This window comes from Galleria mellonella, unplaced genomic scaffold, assembly GCF_026898425.1.
Source record: "Galleria mellonella isolate WM207_F2 unplaced genomic scaffold, CSIRO_AGI_GalMel_v1 utg133, whole genome shotgun sequence".
Lineage (NCBI taxonomy): Eukaryota > Metazoa > Arthropoda > Insecta > Lepidoptera > Pyralidae > Galleria > Galleria mellonella.
In genome coordinates, this window is record NW_026441990.1 from 4,646,456 (window position 1) to 4,666,012 (window position 19,557).

General features: G+C 33.7%; 1 protein-coding gene across 1 annotated transcript in view; it reads right to left on the minus strand.

Annotated features, from left to right (window-relative positions):
* Positions 1-4,855: 4,855 nt before the first annotated feature.
* Positions 4,856-19,557, minus strand: part of LOC113511279 (facilitated trehalose transporter Tret1-like) — a 28,189-nt gene continuing 13,487 nt past the window's right edge. Inside the window, exons 6-8 of the mRNA XM_052903146.1 lie at positions 9,691-9,926; positions 8,002-8,196; positions 4,856-6,941 (exon numbers count right to left, since the gene is read on the minus strand). Coding sequence (XP_052759106.1) covers positions 6,675-6,941; positions 8,002-8,196; positions 9,691-9,926 — 698 coding nt within the window. The 3' untranslated portion in view covers positions 4,856-6,674. The remainder of the gene's footprint in view (positions 6,942-8,001; positions 8,197-9,690; positions 9,927-19,557) is intronic.

Here is a 19,557-nt window from a genome sequence, read left to right on the forward strand (position 1 = left end):
TAGTTTTTGAACCATAATTGAGTTGTGTTTTTTTTTAGAATAAAATTTTATTAATGAAAAAGTTGTATCACAAAAGAGTTCCTTTGTACCTTCAATGTATATAAAATTTAACATACTAACATTTAGTTTAATGCTCCATTTTGAAAGGCATTGAAGTTTCATTTACATTTAAATTTGAATCTTACAATGAAAGGAACTAGATTGTTTTTTTTTCTAGTTAGAAAGAAATCTTTCATTCAGTGTATATCTTTCATTATATATATATATATATATATATATATATATATATATATATATATATATATATATATATATATATATATATATATATATATATATATTTGCTAGTACTGATTTGATTGGCCTTTTTTTAATCTGTAATTTATTTAATTATATTAATGTAATTTGTTTAAATGAATCCAATGTATTCTTACTGTATTAGAATCTCAGAGTAAACATATCTAAGTGTATTGATTTATTTAACAACATATCGTCATTTATATAATAATGATTACGGTAACAATACAGCATACCTCAGCTTGTAAAAAAAAAACAAAAAAAATTGATAATCGTGTAATTATGAAATGGACATTAAACTCATAATATTGTTAGGCGCACAATTACTCAGTCCAATAATATCAAATGTACATTTTGTGTCTAATATAACATCTAAGAGACGAGTATTACAAATGGGAGATGTAATATTACATTTTGGGTATACCTATTTTTATGTAATTCAGCACATGCTTTATAATATACGGGATGGGTATATCAAATGAGTTGCTCATTGAGATATTTTGCTCGTAATGTAACAACCCATTGGCGAGTATTACAAATAAGAGATGTAACATTACATTTCGTATGCATGTTTATAGAATTCATGTCTTATATTACATAAGACGTGTACATCAGATGAGCGGCTCATTGAGAAATTTCGCATGTACTGTTACATGTAACACAAGCGTTACATATAGGATATGTAATATAACAAATTTCTCATATTACACGAGAAATCAGGCCAACTTGTAACTTGTAAGGGTTTACAAGTACATAAGCCTAGACTCGGTATTTGATATGTAATTATTAATAAAAATAAAATATGAATATTGGTAAAATAAAGGGTTTCGTGTGACCGTCCCTAATTAGGAATGGATTTCAAATTACTGTTTGGCTGTGTTTTATTCTGTATGGGTTGTAAAGGTAGGAATAATTTGTTTTTTTTTTGTTTTTTTTTTTTAATTTTTCTAAGTCTAAACTCTATACATTTCAAATGTTATTGTGTACTTTTCACGTTGTGAGTTTATTATTGAAACTTAGGTATTAAATATTTATAGATAAAGAAAGGCCAATGTTACTAATGACTATAATAGTCATTAGTAACCTTAAAGTGGTTTCTTTTTAATCTAATCATTTAAATATATAATGGTTTCCTTTCGTGAACGCTTAGTGAGGAATGAGCTCCCTACTGGGGGTTTCCTTGACTGCAATATAGGGTTCTTCATAAAGGGCTCCTTCAGGGTCAGCAACGCGCACATGACCCCTACTATTGCAGGTGTCCATAGACTAACTGTAATTCGTCTGATAGTAAACGCTGGACCGTTTTACATTTAGACGGGCTGCATATTAGTTTGGCATCTTTGTGGTATTAAAAAAAGTACTGTATTGAGAACAAAATATGCCTTCTTCTTTTTTGTTATTTTTGAATTCATTTCAGTATATGAAATATACTATATATAATACAATTCTACTAGATTTACTAAAAAATTAAAATATTTGATGTCGTCGCAGCTTTTAATTAATTTAGCTTCAATTAATTAAAAATTAAATAAATTTAATTAATACTTTGTTATATCTATGGTACTGCTCATGTCTATAGGCGACGGTCACTGCTTTCCGTCAAATGGGCCGTCAGCTTGTTTGCCATTCTAAGTTGCATAAAAAAATTGTAGTTCCCAATTATTTCGTTACAAAGTTGTAAAATTATCAAATTAAAAAATATATATTTATAAATCAGGCATTAAATTTTGTAGAAAAATAGATTAAAAAACCTATATTTTTACCTTTTACAGCCCATCAGAGAATCTTTCATATTGTATAAAATATTCTAAGTACATAGAAAAATGTGTAAGCCTACTCTATATTTGTATAGTAATTGGAATGCAGACCTCGAAGTAAAAAAGGTATAACGTGTTCTATCTAGAGAGAAATAAGGTTTTGTTTCAATTGTAAGGAACTTTTTATATTGGACTAATTGTATACAGATTTTTTTTTAATAAGTTGTTTTTTTTTTTTTTAATAAAGTGTTTCTGCTCGTTATAAAGATCTCAATGCTTTTAAGTGTTCTAATGATTGAATGTTGCTCTTATACTCAGAATAGGATTTATATATATATTTATATATAACAAGACCGCATTTCCAACTATTATTATTTAGCATTGAAATATACAGGCTTAGTCATAAAGTCACAATACGACCAAACCGTAAATCAATGAAAGTATGATTGAAATAGTACAGTTCGCCCCAAAAAGGACGGTCAAGATCTAAAAAATATTTTTAATCTTTTCTCTTAAATCTCTGTGTGTCTTTCCGTGACGTCATAGCTCCTAAACGAATCGACCGATTATGACGCAGCTTTTTGTTTCAAAGTCGATGTGATTGATTGTTCTTAGCTACAATTTATAAGGCGTTTCAAGGCCTTTATCTCTTTATAGACTTGTGTCGGGGCTGTTTTTTAATTTTTAATTAATTTATTTTTATTTAAAATTTTTATACTGAATCGATCACGTGACCGCGTGGCTTGTACAGATGTTACAGAAATTATTTTTAGATTTCAAATAAGATATTTATAGAACTTGTTTAGTTTTATCACAAATATTATCCACTTGGTTCCTACTTTATGATTAACCCTGTATATAGCAATACTATCGTAAACCGATTTGGTGTAACATACAATTTCAAAAATTTGACAAGTTTTGGTTACGTGGATACAAATTGGCCTATTGTGTTCTGACTTTCAGTGCCACTTTACAGCTCAATTTAATATCTGTAGAATTGACAGGCCCCCTAAAATCTTCAACGTTTATGAACATTAATATGAAAAAAAAAAACTGAAGTACATCAATTGAAAATAAGCGAAATATAGTTTTAATAGTAAAGTGGATCTGTATTTTATACACATACAAGTAACTGGATATAGATGCTATTTACATAGTCATTTTGTTTCTAACAATACTATACCTAATATACGTAAATATAACGATTATTATAAAAACAATATACGGTGATTACATCAAATCATCATCATCACCATCATCATCATACCAGCCGTTAACTGTCCACTGCTGAACATTGGTAGACACTGTACCCTGTCATGGATACTAATACTTGAAAGGGTTTCACGCTTGATTGCCATGTTGGCATGTGTAGTTCGGCTTTTGATGATATTTCAATAGGGACGCTGCTGCCTATCCGTTGACCATTAATTCCCTCTTAGTCGCCTCTTACGACACCCACGGGAACGGAAGAGGTGGCCCATTCTATGCCGGGACCACACGGCCCGTTAAATATTTATGTCTAATTCTCATTATTTATTTAATCCTAAAAACAACAACATGAATTTCTAATTGAAAATGAAATATCGAAAATTACCCCCCCCCCCCCCCCCCCCCCCCCCCCCCCCCACATCACTTTTGACGGTCTTATGCCCCAAATATAAGCCTCACAAAAAAATTGCAAAAATAATATATAAAAAGCAATAAAAAAATATTGTTCTCCTTCTTTCTATGAATATATACTTTTACATGATAACATTATGTTTACATAATAAAATATTAATTTATATTTTTTTTTCATCAATCACTGAATTATGCAGTTGTGACTTAAGATGTGAATAACACGGTCCATTATTGTATACAATTATGCACTAGTTTAAGAAATATATCACAAGAAGTCCTAAATTGAATATAAACGTTAGAGGGAAAATTCCAAATTGGACAATGAATGAATTTGTGTTATATACAAAAATGTCAAACGTCTGAGAGTTCAAATTTGTTTTGTTCGAATGCCAAAATTTTGTATCTGTGTGTGTACTTGACCATTAAATTGTCACATCGAATCACTATAAATTTTATGTAATGATATTCTTTTGCCTCTCATTTTGAACAAAAAAAAAAGGTAATGTGTAAAATATGAATCATTGTAATAGATGTTCTGTTGTAAACTATGTATAATAAAGTATAATGAAAATGGGTTTTTGTTGATATGACTGATTTAGGGTTTTATAAGTTACAGGACCGCCCCAATTTATAATTGATTTTTTAACTATAACATCTTAGATATACGTTCGATGTATATCGTTTTTGAAAATAAAATACTATTTGCAAATAAAAAGTTATTAATGATTATTATTGCAACTATATAAAAAAAAAATGGAAGGAATACTTTTAATTTATTTAATCGTGGTAATGTTGAGTTGTAGTTTTAAGAAGTGTAAATATTGGCGGTTGACGAGAAATTACAGGATTTAAAAAAAGTTATGCGAACTGATGAAAAATGTAAATGTCAATGTCAATTTGACATTGACATGACACTGTATTTTAATTTAAAAAAAAAGTTTAAATAATTTTTGACGCTGTCATAATTTGGCGCCAATATCTTCCTGAAGTTATTGTACGTAGTTATCCAATGTTTTTGTAACTAGTCTTTTTGATAAGTATCACGAAGTCATCCCCCTACGGGATTGTATTTTTAATGATAATCAACATTGTTGAAAATATACAATAATGAAACTTGGCAGTTACACTTTGAGTTTTCGAATATTTTGTATTAAAAAAAAAAAAACAAAAACAATAAAAAATATGACGCTTTTGTAAACAGCTGGTTATTTATTGTACTAAGTAAATCTTCTAAAACTATTACATTTTGTTTTATTTCTTAATCTATATATTTACAAAATTCTGACACACATATAAATAAAAACTAAATGCTACCTATATTTAAGATTGTTTAATTTCTTGCTTTAAACAATTCATAAGGAGTTACCACAGTAGATGGCACAGTTTTTAATGACACTATCTACGTGGTACTAAAAAATATGACACAGTAACTATGAATTATAAATATTAGATTTCCGATAAATATGGTTCAGTACTTGTTAAGTACTATAAATACTTAGATTATATAGATAGAGCCTCAAAAACCCGTTAATTTTGTGTCAGCTAATTGTCAAATTAGCTGACTTTTTTTATTAGTGTTCTATATACTTGCTTACACAATTTATCTTGACGTATCTATATTTAATTACTCAATAAATAAAACGAGTTTTTACGCATTAAAAAGATGCAAAATATAAAACAAAATAAACATAGAAGTTATAAAGAAAAAACTCAACTGTTTATCACGTAAAATGTTGAAAACAATGTAAAATGCGTATGAAAAAGTAGACCCATTTTTCTCGAATCATTTCTGTGGAGACATTCTATCTATATACTCTATGTATGAACATTACTGTGTATAGACAAACGTACAAACTCCCTTTCCCTCCCCTCTGTACATTTAATGTAGCCTCTTTCAATTAGCATAGTCTTTAAATAGGATTTTTTTAAAGAAATTGATTTTAGATTAATTAATTTTATACCTTCTGTCACATATATCTCATTTGTCATAACAAATGCAAAGGAAGGCCTGGGATTTTACTTGTTTTTTTTTTTGACTAGATTTAAATAAATATCCATTTAATATAAAATCTATTTTTAGATTTAACTGTACTTATAAACATCGATATTATAATTTTACTTAGATACAGTTCGTGGCGAAAAACGAACTACCATAAACAAAAAATTTTGTGATGATTAATGATCGAAGTTTGGACAATGAAGTTTTTGTACGTAAAATTTTTATCGAGTATGTACATCATGTGGTCTTATAAAGTATCTAGTATTATAAAAAAGAAATGGTACCAAAATTGTGAAATAATTATTTGTCGGTACATATCTTCAATTTGATAACCTAAAATTTCCTACTTATTATGTATATATTCTTATTTCATTCATTTGGCGTTACAAAATTGTATAGGCATTATTCTGCGCCAGTGAAACAAGTGACAGCTGATATTTCAGCTGTTTTTGCTGTAATAAAACCGTATTGAATGAGATTTTTGTAGTCCATATCGTTTTAATATTTTTTTTATTCAACTTAGAATGGCAAACAAGCTGACAGCCCACCTGATGGAAAGCGGTAACCGTCACCTATAGATATGAACAGTACCATAGACATAACAGAGTATGCTGTTTCGCCCATGATACCCTACATGCGTTGTCATTCCTGAGGACTCACGTGTTATTCCTCTGTACCCCGTAAATTCACTGCCATATCCCACTCTTCGAACTGAAACACAGCCATGCAACACAACTGCTTCACAGTAGAAACACGAATAGGACAGAGGTGCCCGAGCGAACGACAAAGTTTTTTGTACAAAGTCTACCTCTGGTATAAATTGTAATTCATATTAATGGTGGTTAAAATATTTTATTAAATCCGTAAGTTTTATTTCAGGATTAGCATCATGCATAGAGTATTAATATATTTTACTATATTCCTAATATAATTTTATATTCGGAATGGTAAAATGAACTTTTGTACAAATTTATTTCTAAATGTCCCTAATTTAACCAAATTCAAACATGATTGGTTTCTATTACGTTATCTATATTTTTCTTTTTATTTCTTCCTTCCAAATCAGCATAAATATCTTCTAAACTCCTCATCTTTGTCTCTGGCACGTAGAAATATAGGTAAAAGATATTTGCCAGACATATAAAACTGAATATCCAGAAAGTGTAATGGTAGCCGATCCAGCTGTTTAGCGGTGCAAACAATTTGAGCAGTGCGAAGTCAGTTCCTAAGGAGATCGCCATGATGAGTGTTGCCACTGTACCGCGAAGCTGTGAAAGTGATGATTAAATAAATGAATGGTGCATGATCATATCAATCGCTTAGCTCTTAACTAGGATATCTAATATATATACATATTTTAGTAGTAAATGCACCGTCTACTTCATTTTCTGCTTGCCTCATGGTTGACTGGTAAAGAATGTCAAGGTGTTAAGTTCGCCAAATGTACGTTTACTTATATAATTGTGCATTCAAGTTTAAATAGATAAATAAATACCCTGTTTTCAAGAACTAGACAATGAACATCCGGGAACACAGCCCAGAACACCCAGACAGGAGTCAATTTAGAAAAGTTCCATTCTTTCAATGGGGAAACCGGGAATTGGACCAGGTACCTCATTTGCGCAAAGCACTGTGCTCACCACTGCACCACGGAGGTTGTAAAATTTTTCATTCATTCATGTTTTTCCTAAAAGCTATAGTTAATTTTTTTGGTACAGATGTATTGAAAAAGGTAACTTATAGTCGAGAGATGGCCAGCAGAATCTCTCTTAAAACATCACCAAAAGCCTATCTGCGGTTGTAGCATTTCAACTATCCACTGCTGAACATAGACCTCTCCCTATTTTAAGGAGGGGAGGGATTGTCAGTAGTTTTCACGCTTGGCAGGCAGATTGAAAATTGTAGTTAGGCTTCTGGTGACGTTTTAGTTGCTGCCTATTTCTTGACCATTAACTTAGTCACCTCTTACGATACCTACGAGAAAGGAAGGGATAGCTCATTTTATACCTGAATTTATGAATTAGATTTTAAGCCAGATCTTCAGGAACATAACTGTGGCAACCACATCTAAGTCGGTGCAGAAGTTTTCACGTGATGCCAGAACAAATATATTGACAGACATAATTTCAAAAAAATATTGTTTCGGCTTCTCTATTGATCTTATTAAGACCCCTTATATGTAATATATATATTAAATATTTTAAATCTTCCATGTACAATTGTAATATTGCTAAGTAACACCCTTACCAAAATATAGTAATTAATGTTGATATTTCTAAATAAAAAAATATAATAAAATTATTTTAGCTAAAATAATAAAGAAATTACCTGAAAATTGAACATTTCCGTCATAATAACGAACGGTAACGGCTGAAGGCCTGATGCGTCAGCGAATATACACGTGCACATCGCAGCAATGGGTATCCATCCTGGCATGAAGATTTGAACGCTTTGCAGGTAGAACCATATTCCTAGCAAGCACATGCTGAATCCTGCCACGATGCTCGTGACTGATAGAAGAGGCTGTAGAATAAACACTTAGTATTATAAATGTGTGGCCAAGTATTTTAAATTAAATTCGTTAGCCGTGCATAAAACAAAGAATCTACTACACTACACATGCTATAGAATATATTCATCATCACCATCATTTCAGCCATTATCTGTCCACTGCTGGACATAGGTCTTTTTTTTATACAACTTATACTATAATAATACCCTCTCACCGTACTGGCTACGCTTCAAACTCTTTACTCCTACATTCTTCACGACTCTGGAACGTGCTTCCGGATGCCATTAAGAAACTACCGACTAAACCGTCTTTCAAAAAAAAGTTCACGCTCACTTTTTTCTTCCGAGCAGTAAGTGCTTTATACTATTTTCAATTTCGTGTATAATATAGTATATATCATATATGTGTAAGTATATTTGTTATTTATATATATTTATTCGTTTATATGTAATTTTAGTATGTATGTATAGCAATAATTAGTAGTACCGCATTCGAGTATTCTGACACTACCCTGTGGTTGACTGGGAGAGATAGCTTTTAGCATTAAGTCCGCCATGTACACATATTTGTACTAATGAATAAATAAATAAATAAAATGGCAAACAAGCTGACGGACCACTTGATGGAAAGTTGTAATCGTCACCTATAGACATGAGCAGTACCATGGACATAACAGAGTATACTGTTTCCCACTGTTCAAACCGAAACACAGCCGTGTAAACACAACTGCTTTACGGTAGAAACAAGAATAGGACAGAGGTACCCAAACAAACGACTTTTGTACAGTCTCCCTCTGGTCTTCCGTATAGACCGCCGTAAGGAACGATTCTGAGCCATCTGCATCCACTGACTCCCTGCAATGGTCGTCACTCCATCTAGTGGGAGGTCATCCTACTCTGCGTTTGCTTGTCGTCAATCAAGAACCTTTCTTCCCCATCGGTTGTCGGTTCTTCGAGCTATGTGATCAGCTCATTGCCACTTCAGCTTACTTATACTTCGGGCTATGTCGGTTAAAACTAAGTAAAAACTATAAGCGTTCTTCTAAAAAGATAAGCGTCATTATGGATCATTATGGACTATTTAACTAGTTCTTTCAAATATAATTAAATAAGATTTAATTAAAATAAACTATTTTAATTTTTTTAATTTTACCTTACAATATGATTTCTCCTACATACTGAGTAATAAATGTACATACACATGGCAAAACAAGTCGACCTGATTTTGGCGAAGCATTTCTATGGAAATACTCTGTTTACATAATCTGAGGTAAATAGATGCACCGTGGTAATATGGGAAGCACAAAATTTCTCATCCTTATCAATCTATGTTCTTATCCCATAAATATTTATTTTCATCGGTGCAAATAAATTATTGATGTATTAAAAAAAAAAACAGGAAATACTATACCACGATACTAATGATTCCGTTTTCACTTTCAATAAAAATCTATCGGACGGAAATGGTGTTCAATAATTCTAATAAGGGTTTACATCAATATTTACCTTCCTCCCAGCTCTGTCCACGAGTTGACAAGCCAAAAACGACCCCATTATTTGGACCGCAGCGAGCAGAATCGATTGCTTGTTCGGCGATAGGGCGATACTGGTGTTGTGATTTTTGCCCGCTTCCGCAAATATATGGCTCGCGTACACCAGTACGGCGATGCATCCGCAGAATTCTCTTGTCAGGTTCACTATTATAGCCACCCAGAAGGCTTTCCTTGCTGTTTTATCAGAGACTGTAAGAAAAGATAATTTTGAGAGTATTAGATACAAGAGACAAGAGTCTTTAAAGAACTAATTTATTAACTAAATAACAATTCTACATGATTAAAACATTAAATTAGATGATTTAGTCCTTAACTCAAAATGTTGGGACACTTGATACGACACGACGAACTTATGAACATTATAATAGAAGGTAAGATAGAAGGAAGGAGGGGGAGAGGGAGACCGAGACATAGTTACATCAGGCAGATCAAGGAAGGAGTTGGTGTCGTGTCGTATCAAGAGGTGAAGAGACTCGCTGAAAATCGTAGCGAGTGGCAAGAGCTCCACCGACAAGAGCGCAGCTCTTAAATAGGATAGATAGATAGTCCTTGACTCTATTATAACTTTACATTCATAATTACTAAGATAAGCACAAGTGTTCCACCCCAAAGCTCCAAAACAAACGAGCTACTATGAGCACTAGTTTCACATGTACGTACGGGACGTAATTATTATACTCGATGGTGTAGTGGTTACTTTGCGTAAATAAGATCGCGGATTCGATTCCTGGTCGCGTCAATGGTGGTTGTGCCCTCCAGATTTTTGTTGCCCGATTCCTTTTAACAGACGTTATCCTAACTTGAGGATCAGGTAATTAGTGTGATTATGTGAAACTTATTTTCAATGCACTATTGGGACTTAAGGCGATGGAAAATTTTGGTCACGATAGGATCACGATGTAGTGTAATACACGTCGATTCGTTGGCAATAAAGAAGCAGGTATGTAGGTACTATTTACTTGCAATTTTTTTATCGCGTTAAGTTCCGGTAGTGTATTTAAAATATGTCTAAACATCGCAAAATTTTAAAATTAATTATGTGACAACCCTAATTGAATAGAGGAGTTAGCGTTGTATTTTTTGTTTGTATTTTTATATTATCAACTCCTAAAATAAACGTTTCCTAATTCAAAATTAATAGAATGCAAGAATAACCAGAAAAATAATTCGAAGAATGTTTAAATAAACAAAAAAATTGAATATAGAACGCGGAATTATATAGGTACATATACAAAGGAACACGAATAGACCATTCTTAATCTATGGCGTACAACAAGCCAGGTATTTTTTGGTTAAAGTATAAGAGGACCTACCGAGGAATATTTTCCGAAATAGATCTAATGCAATACAAATTTGACTTTAAAATTACATAATACATATCGTTCATAAACTATTAAAAAAGTTAAAATATCGTTCCTTTGGTCTTTTATGGTAGGATTTATGACAAATAAAACGGCAAGCTCCATTTACTGGGTCGATTTCGGTATATACGAAATTGAGTCCGGAAATTCCGAGTTTCGTTTCATGGTAGACTCCCCGGATGTTGTTCCGCAATAGATTAAGGATAACCTGCGGTCCTTCTTCAAAGACAAACGATGCCTTCAAATACAAAATGAAAAAAAAAAATACAGACAACTCAAGGACCTCCTTTCTGAAGTCAACTAAGAAGTTTGAAATAAACGAGCGCCGATGTAATGGTTTCGCCTTTGTCAGTGCCGTTTACTATTAGAAAAAACTTACGTCACCATGGATACTACAGCAGAGCAGCTTATGAAGAGCATTAACGATCTAGCCTCTATGTTCAAGGGTAGGATGGAGGAGTATGAGAAAGGGTGCCAGCAGCATGGATCTGCTTCTTCGGGAACCACAGTGAAAACTTTGGCTGCAGATTACGCATCATTTAAAAGCTTCATATGGAAGTCATTGGGAATGATCAAGTCGCAGGTTGAGCTTTTTGCTGGGTTTGGATCGATTTCACTCACGTAGGAAAGTCTTGCTCTTCCACGGAATCAAGGAGGAAGATGATGAGAATACACGTAGTAAGCTTTTAGCACTCCTATCTGATCGCATGAAATTGAGTGGTGTGAGTCCCGAAGCTATAGAAACCTGTCACAGATTGGGTCTCAAGAAGGAGACAGCCCGACCAATTCTCGTCCGATTTTCTTCAACGCATCTTCGATCTGTATGGAAGGCCAAAACCACATTAAAAGGTTCCAAAGTAAGCGTTTCAGAATTTTTAAAAAACGGCAAGAGGTCTTCGTTGCAGCTCGAAATCACTTTGGGATGAAGAAGTGCTGGTCTTCCGATGGTATTGTAGTAATCCTTCTTCCTAATAAAAATCGTAAGAAAATTGCTTCAATGTCTGAGTTGCAGCATATGATCTCTTTATATCCCAAGAATCTCGCGACTAATGCTGTATAACTCTGTTGGCAAAATGTTTGTACAGTCTAGCTTCACAAACTTAAATTTTTACAGTAACATTACCTTATATAAAATACTGTTTTTTTTTTTTTTGTATACACTGTGTGAGGTACTTTTTAGAGTGTGGGGAATTAAAAACTGTGGGTACTGTTTTTTTTTTGTTTGTATATCTCTTATAGCATAGTAACACTGAACATGTATATGTATTTATCACATTCATATTTTGTTTTTTCTCTCTTAAATAATTTGATTGATATTAGTTTGAAATATTCTACGATCCAGATTTTGTATACAAAGTTATTTGTTTATCACATTCATAATTTTTTTTTCTCTCACTTAAATAATCTGACTGAGGGTAATTTAAATTTTTTTTAAGATACCAATTTTGTAAACCGTCTTTTTGTTTAAAATGTTACTTGTGTGAGCTGTCAATTGTCAGTAGCCACTGACAATTGACAGTTACAAATACAATTACAGTGTTGCGTTTAGTTATTGCAGTTCTGGATTCCGTACCCACTATTCTCAATTTTGTAAATGTTTGATGATTGTTATGTTTCTTTTTTTTTGATATATTTTTTTTGTGTGTGATATTTTTGTAGTAAGTATGAACTTGACTCGTTGCGTCAACCTAAGCAGAAATTAAGCATTTTTTTATTATTGTTTTTTTTTTAATATTTTATATAGGATATATTTAGTGCGATAATATAGATTTACTAATATTTATTTATTAATATATTGTTATTTTTATACATTTAACAAGTATTTATGAATATACAAGATGATTATTTTTCTTGTTCTTCCTCTGATGATTTTAATACTGCTTCTACTCTTCGTTATCTGATGGTGACCCTCTTGAAAATAAATTGCTTATTGCTTTTACTGACCATTCCAAATTCCTTTCCCTAGTGCATATTAACGCTCAGAGTATTATAGCTCATTACCCTGATATTCTCACATCCTTCAGCGCTGGCATAGTTGATTGTATACTTGTATCCGAAACATGGTTGAAGCCCTCTCTACCATCTGTCAGTTGTGCCATTCCGGGATACAAACTCTTTCGCAACGATCGGATTCTTACAGGCGGAGGTGGAGTGGGGATCTATCTTCGCGATCACATTGCTGCGGATGTGGTTTGTGCATCTCAGCCAGGATATATTGGTTCTCTCGAATACTTGTTTCTTTCTTTGAAGATTCACCATAAAAAGATTCTACTTGGTGTTTTGTATTGTCCTTCCAACAAAACTGATTACTTTGGCACCTTAGAACATATACTGGAAAATTTAGTAACTCAGTATGATCATGTCGTTCTTATGGGAGATTTAAATACTTGTATGTTGAGGAATGACAACAGAGCTAGTAAACTTAAGACTTTAACTACTGCGCTAAATCTTCAAATACTCACATTGCCAAATCCGACACATTATTTCCCTAATAGTAAACCTTCCCTTATTGATCTCACAATTGTTTCTCATCCTAATATGGCCATTTCTCAGGGGCAAATGTGATTTCTCACCATGATCTAGTATATCTTTCATAAATAGGGTACGCCCTCCTAAGACTAAACAAGGTTCGTCTGCTTCGTGATTTTCGGTGTATGGATCTGGGTCGTTTGAGAGAGGATGTGGGGCGCATCGATTGGTCGAGTTTGCTCTCTGCTGATAGCGTTGACGTAATGGTGGATATCCTAAATCTGGAATTACTAAAACTGTACGATACTCATGCTCCAATTCGTCCTGTTCGTATTAGGCATCCACCAGCTCCCTGGTTATCCCCAGTAATTAGAAGAGCTATGGCTAAGCGTGATAGGGCAAATCGGTATAAGCGCGACAGGTCTCAGGTTAATTTTGAGGCTTATAAGAAACTACGTAACATCTGCAACAGAATGTGTAGGGATGCCAAACGCCACTATATCCATTTTACCATTCAAAACCTCTCCCAACCGCAAAAATTTCTGCAATCTTTAGGCATAGGCAAATCCTCTAGTCAATCTCTTAATAAGACCTTAATGGTTTAAATAATCACTTTTCTACTCCTCCCTCTTCTTTAAGTAATTCTGCTAGGGCCAACTCTCTTTCATATCTTTCTGATGCCGAAGTGCCTGATTGCCCTTCATTTACTTTCCGTATAGTGTCTACAGATGCTGTCAGAAAAATTATCTGTTCCATATCTACCAAAGCCATTGGCAGTGACAACTTAAGCCTCGATATGATTCTGCCGGTGTTGGATGAGATATTGCCCGTAATCACACACATTATAAACTACTCACTGAAATGCAATGTTTTCCCGACACAGTGGAAAAAGGCCTTTATTATTCCACTTCCCAAAACTCTGAATCCGACCAGCTTCTCCCAATTCCGTCCCATATCCATTCTCCCCATTCTCTCTAAGGTCCTTGAATCAGTAGTTCACCATCAATTACATCAGTATCTCACTGCCAATCACCTGTAATGCCCTTTCCAATCAGGTTTCCGTCCATCCCATAGCAGACTGGAGCACTACTTAATATTTGAGGACATTCGGCGTGCCATGGATGACACTAATCTCACAGCTATTGTTCTTCTTGACTTTACTAACGCTTTTAACTCAGTAGATTTTGACATTTTGCTTGCCATGCTCCGTGTAGTAAACGTATCCTCTCCTGCTATTGAATGGTTTTCTTCCTATCTTTTCGGTCGTCAGCAGTGTGTCAGAGCCAATGATGCTTCATCGGATTGGTCTCCACTCACTGCCGGTGTAACTCAAGGTGGCGTGCTGTCTCCTTTACTCTTTTCAATTTTTATAAACAATATTTCTCGGATCATTAATTCTCCCTACCATCTGTATGCGGATGATCTACAACTTTACAGACACTTTGCACTGTCCGAAGTGTCTGATGCCATTGCTGTCTTAAATACGGATTTATCTGCAATACAATCGTGGGCTAAGACATTTGGTCTTCTCGTAAATCCTGCTAAATCACAAGCTATCATTATTGGCAGCAGCAGGATGCGATGCAGGTTGAATTGGACCGGGATGCCACTTTACTACGATGGAGTTCCAGTGGCATATAGCGAGAAGGTTAAGAACCTTGGTCTCATAATGGACGGCACTCTATCTTGGACATGTCATATAAATGAGCTCAGTAGACGCATGCACTTTACATTTCACTCTCTCAAGCGACTTCAATACTTTCTCCCAGTAAATACTAAAATCATGCTCGCACAATCTCTACTACTCCCAATACTTGACTATGCCGACGTCTGTTTTTTGGATGTGACTGAGGAGCTTCTAAACAAGCTGGAACGATTACAAAATCTGGCCATTAGGTTCATCTTTGGTCTTCGTAAATATGATCACGTTTCTGCCTTTCGCAACCAGTTAAAGTGGCTTCTATCCGACTTCGACGTGATATGCACATCCTTTCTTTCCTTTATAACATACTTAATAACCCCAATTCTTTCGTACCTCCGATCTCGATTTAAATTATTACCACCACCAATCCGTCCTAAACGCTCCTGTCAAGTTCAGTCCAGGATTCTCGACCTACCTTTGTGTAGAACACATTTTATGGGCAACTCTTTCTCGTATCGAGCTGCCCAATTATGGAACAAACTCTCTTCCCACATACAAGAGAGCCCTTCAATTACCTCTTTCAAGAAAAGGTTGAAGTTACATTTTCTTTCCTTTGAGTCATAATTTATTTATTTTTATAATTGAACTGTCAAACTTTGAAATCATTGAACTAAATTTCTATTCTAGGTAGTATATTCATTTATTTTAACATCCACTGTATAAGTAAGTAGATATTATATTTATTTATAGTATATGTATTTATGTAATATTTTATTATGTATCTTAATATTTTATTTAACTGTATATTTGTTTATGTATTCTAAATATTAATAGTTGTAGCACTTCAGCTGCCCGCTAGCAACATGTTTTCTAACTGCATTGGGTTGACTGGAAGAGATCTCTGTCAGAGATAAGTCCACCCTTGCTCACATTATTTATAAATGCATTAACATTGTAATTTACAAGTGCAATAAAGAATATATATATATATATATATATATATATATATATATATATATATATATATAAAATGGAGGGGAATTTGTAACGACGCCATGCCGATACGAATGTCAATGAATAATAGACCCATCGACGAACATTTGAAATGAGTTTCCTCAATGAATATCTTTCTAGAAATTTCCGACGTTATTTGTTTATTTGAATTGGACAATTGCTATTTTTGTATATCAAAGAATTAGGTGTATTAAATTACTTTACAATTCATATAGCGTACCTGATATGATTATATAATATAATATGTATCTTTTCCTATCGAAAGAAAGAAAAATACGATTCAGCATTAACGACATGCATTAAAAATAAAAAGATAAAATTATACAGTTGTCTACGTATAAATACACTCCTCGCAAAAATTAAGGGAACATAAAATTTTTTTAAATTTTTGGGTGATTTTCAACAGGCTGTATGAAAAATAATCGTACAGGAAATTTAAAAAAAGGGTTTTGTTGAAAACTCTAGTTTTCAGATTTTTTTGAAAAAATTTTTTGAGCTCCGGTTTCCATGCAATTCTTAAACAAAGCTGAAAATATTTTTTTTCTAAATTTTCTAGGTTTTGTTTTTCACTCTATGGGCATGGAAAAATTTTTTCGAGCTACCCCATTATATAGGTCTCTTAGTGTGTTTATTCAGCTTCAAAAATCGCTTTGGATGGCTCAATTACGACCATTTGTCTCCGAGATATCGAACTTTGAATGCAAAAGCATCCTTTTCCATTCAAAATATCTCTGGAACTACTGGTCGCACAGCAAGCGGGTGCCGAGTTTCTTTATCTGCATAAAATTTCCAATTAAGCACAGTCAAGAGTTAGTGAAGAAAAAATTTTTTTCCACCTCTAACATTGAATTGAAAACAGTGGAAAAAAGTGACTTTTTCTCCTTTTTTGGTTACTTGGCTGTATCTTCGCTAATATGGGCGGGAAAGCTAAGGTTTGAGGAAAATTTTACAGTCTATTGTTCCTTAAAGAACCCCCCCAAATCCCTGGAGCGATCGGTTCAACGGTTTTTCCCGGACCAATTGATTGAAATTTTGGAAAAAATAAGGGAACAAGGTTTTTGTCCCTTAAACTCACCCTAATCCATTCAAAAATCAATAATTTCATTTGTTTTTCACTTTTTACTCAATTTTTTGTTTTTTAAAAATTCATTATCAAAAAAAAAAATCAAAAAAAACAAGAAAATTTTATGCAGATAAAGAAACTCGGCGCCCGCTTGCTGTGCGACCAGTAGTTCCAGAGATATTAGCAGTTGAATGGAAAAGGATGCTTTTGCATTCAAAGTTCGATATCTCGGAGACAAATGGTCGTAATTGAGCCATCCAAAGCGATTTTTGAAGCTGAATAAACACGCTAAGAGACCTATACAATGGAGTAGCTCGAAAAAATTTTTATGCCCATAGATGAAAAACAAAACCTAGAAAATTTAGAAAAAAAATATTTTCAGCTTTGTTTAAGAATTGCATGGAAACCGGAGCTCAAAAATTTTTTTCACCAAAAAATCTGAAAACTAGAGTTTTCAAGCTTCAAAACCCTTTTTTTTAAATTTCCTGTACGATTATTTTTCACTGAAATACAGCCTGTTGAAAATCACCCAAAAATTTCAATAATTTTTATGTTCCCTTAATTTTTGCGAGGAGTGTACTACGCATTGTAAATACTAGCCTTTGCTGGCAACTTCGTACGCGTCAATTTTAAAACAAAAAATACAGCATTTCTGCTAAGAACAAGGAAGCATTTTTACATATATGGACCTATTCGTATCTCTATGGGGTGCCATGGGAATAATATACATATATCTTAGATTTTTTTTATACAACTTAGAATGGCAAACAAGCTGACGGCCCACCTGATTGAAAGTGGTAACCGTCGCCTATAGACATGAGCAGTACCATGGACATAACAGAGTGTACTCTTTCGCTCATGATACCCCCAGGCGTTGCCATTCCTGAGGACTCAGGTGTTATTCCTCTGTACCCAGTAAATTCACGCCATTCAAACCGAAACACAACCATGCAAACGACTGCTTCAGTCCTCGAGTCGAGTGCTTGAGTCCTCAGGAATGGCAACGCATGGGAGGTATCTTGGGCGAAACAGTATATTCTGTTATATCCTTGGTACTGCTCGTGTTTATAGGCGACGGTTACCACTTTCCATCAGGTGGGCTATTAGCTTGTTTGCCATTCTAAGTAGTATAAAAAAAAGATGTCTATTCCTGTTATTCTTTTAAATAATATTTAACTTATGTTATTCGCTGATAATGTAGCTTTCTATAGGTGGTGGAAGATTTAATATCTCTTGAGTAGTTTTTGTGTTTATCCAATACAAACAAACAGGGGGAAGGGATCGTTAGCAATGGAGTTTGACAGCTCCATTGCTAGCAATATGCCCTATCAGGTCAATCTCCACGTGGTTCCCCCTGGAAACCATCGTGAACAATTCTCGTTGAATTCGTCACGATGGGCTAACTGATCTGTTTCATCCTCATCTATCATCCGTCACTGGTGCCCTGCTGGTGTATACCGGTAGTACGGATGGGGTTACTATTTCATTATCACCTATAAAAAAAATACAAACAAACAGACATAAGACAAATCAAACTTTTCCTCTTTATAATATTAGTCTAGATTGTGCTAGTAGAAGTGTCGAACAGTGACACGAGAAAACAATGGAAGGAATCGCAAACAGATTTATTGCGCCAATTGGTAATGTGACCTGTCGAATCGTTAGACTGTCCACGTCCTTGTTCACCGATCGTTATTCTCAATTCACCATCCATTTAATTTGGTTGCATTTATTGTTTGGTGTCAAATGTCAAGAGTCAAGTGTGTGTACTCGGTCAAGTTGCTTATTAACCTTGTTTGTTTTGTATAAATGTTCCGTATTGTTGTTATTGCCAATATTATGTGTGCGGTCATTCTGAGGTTATTTTCAGAACGTGTCAATGTTTTGTGATAAAATTTACCATACCTTTGTACAGTATGAATCGTGAAGTGTACTTTAGTATTAATTAAAGAGTAAAGAATATTCCAGATATCGTTAGGTGTTTACTAGTAGCAATATACTTTGTTCGCATGTGATTTCGAATAATGGCCTTAATAAACTAGGGAGACTGTTTGCAAACAATCGAGAAATATTCGCATAGATGTGCGTGTTTCCAAAATATTTCTCGATACTGAGAACAGGTCAATGATGATTTTTTTATATTTATTCGAATTTTTACAAATATTGTAAATGTAAAAGTGAGTTTGTAACTTTATAGCGCCTTTACAGCTTAAACAATCGCTCTGAATTTAGTATACACGTCCTACATGGGATGGAGAAAGATATAGTCTT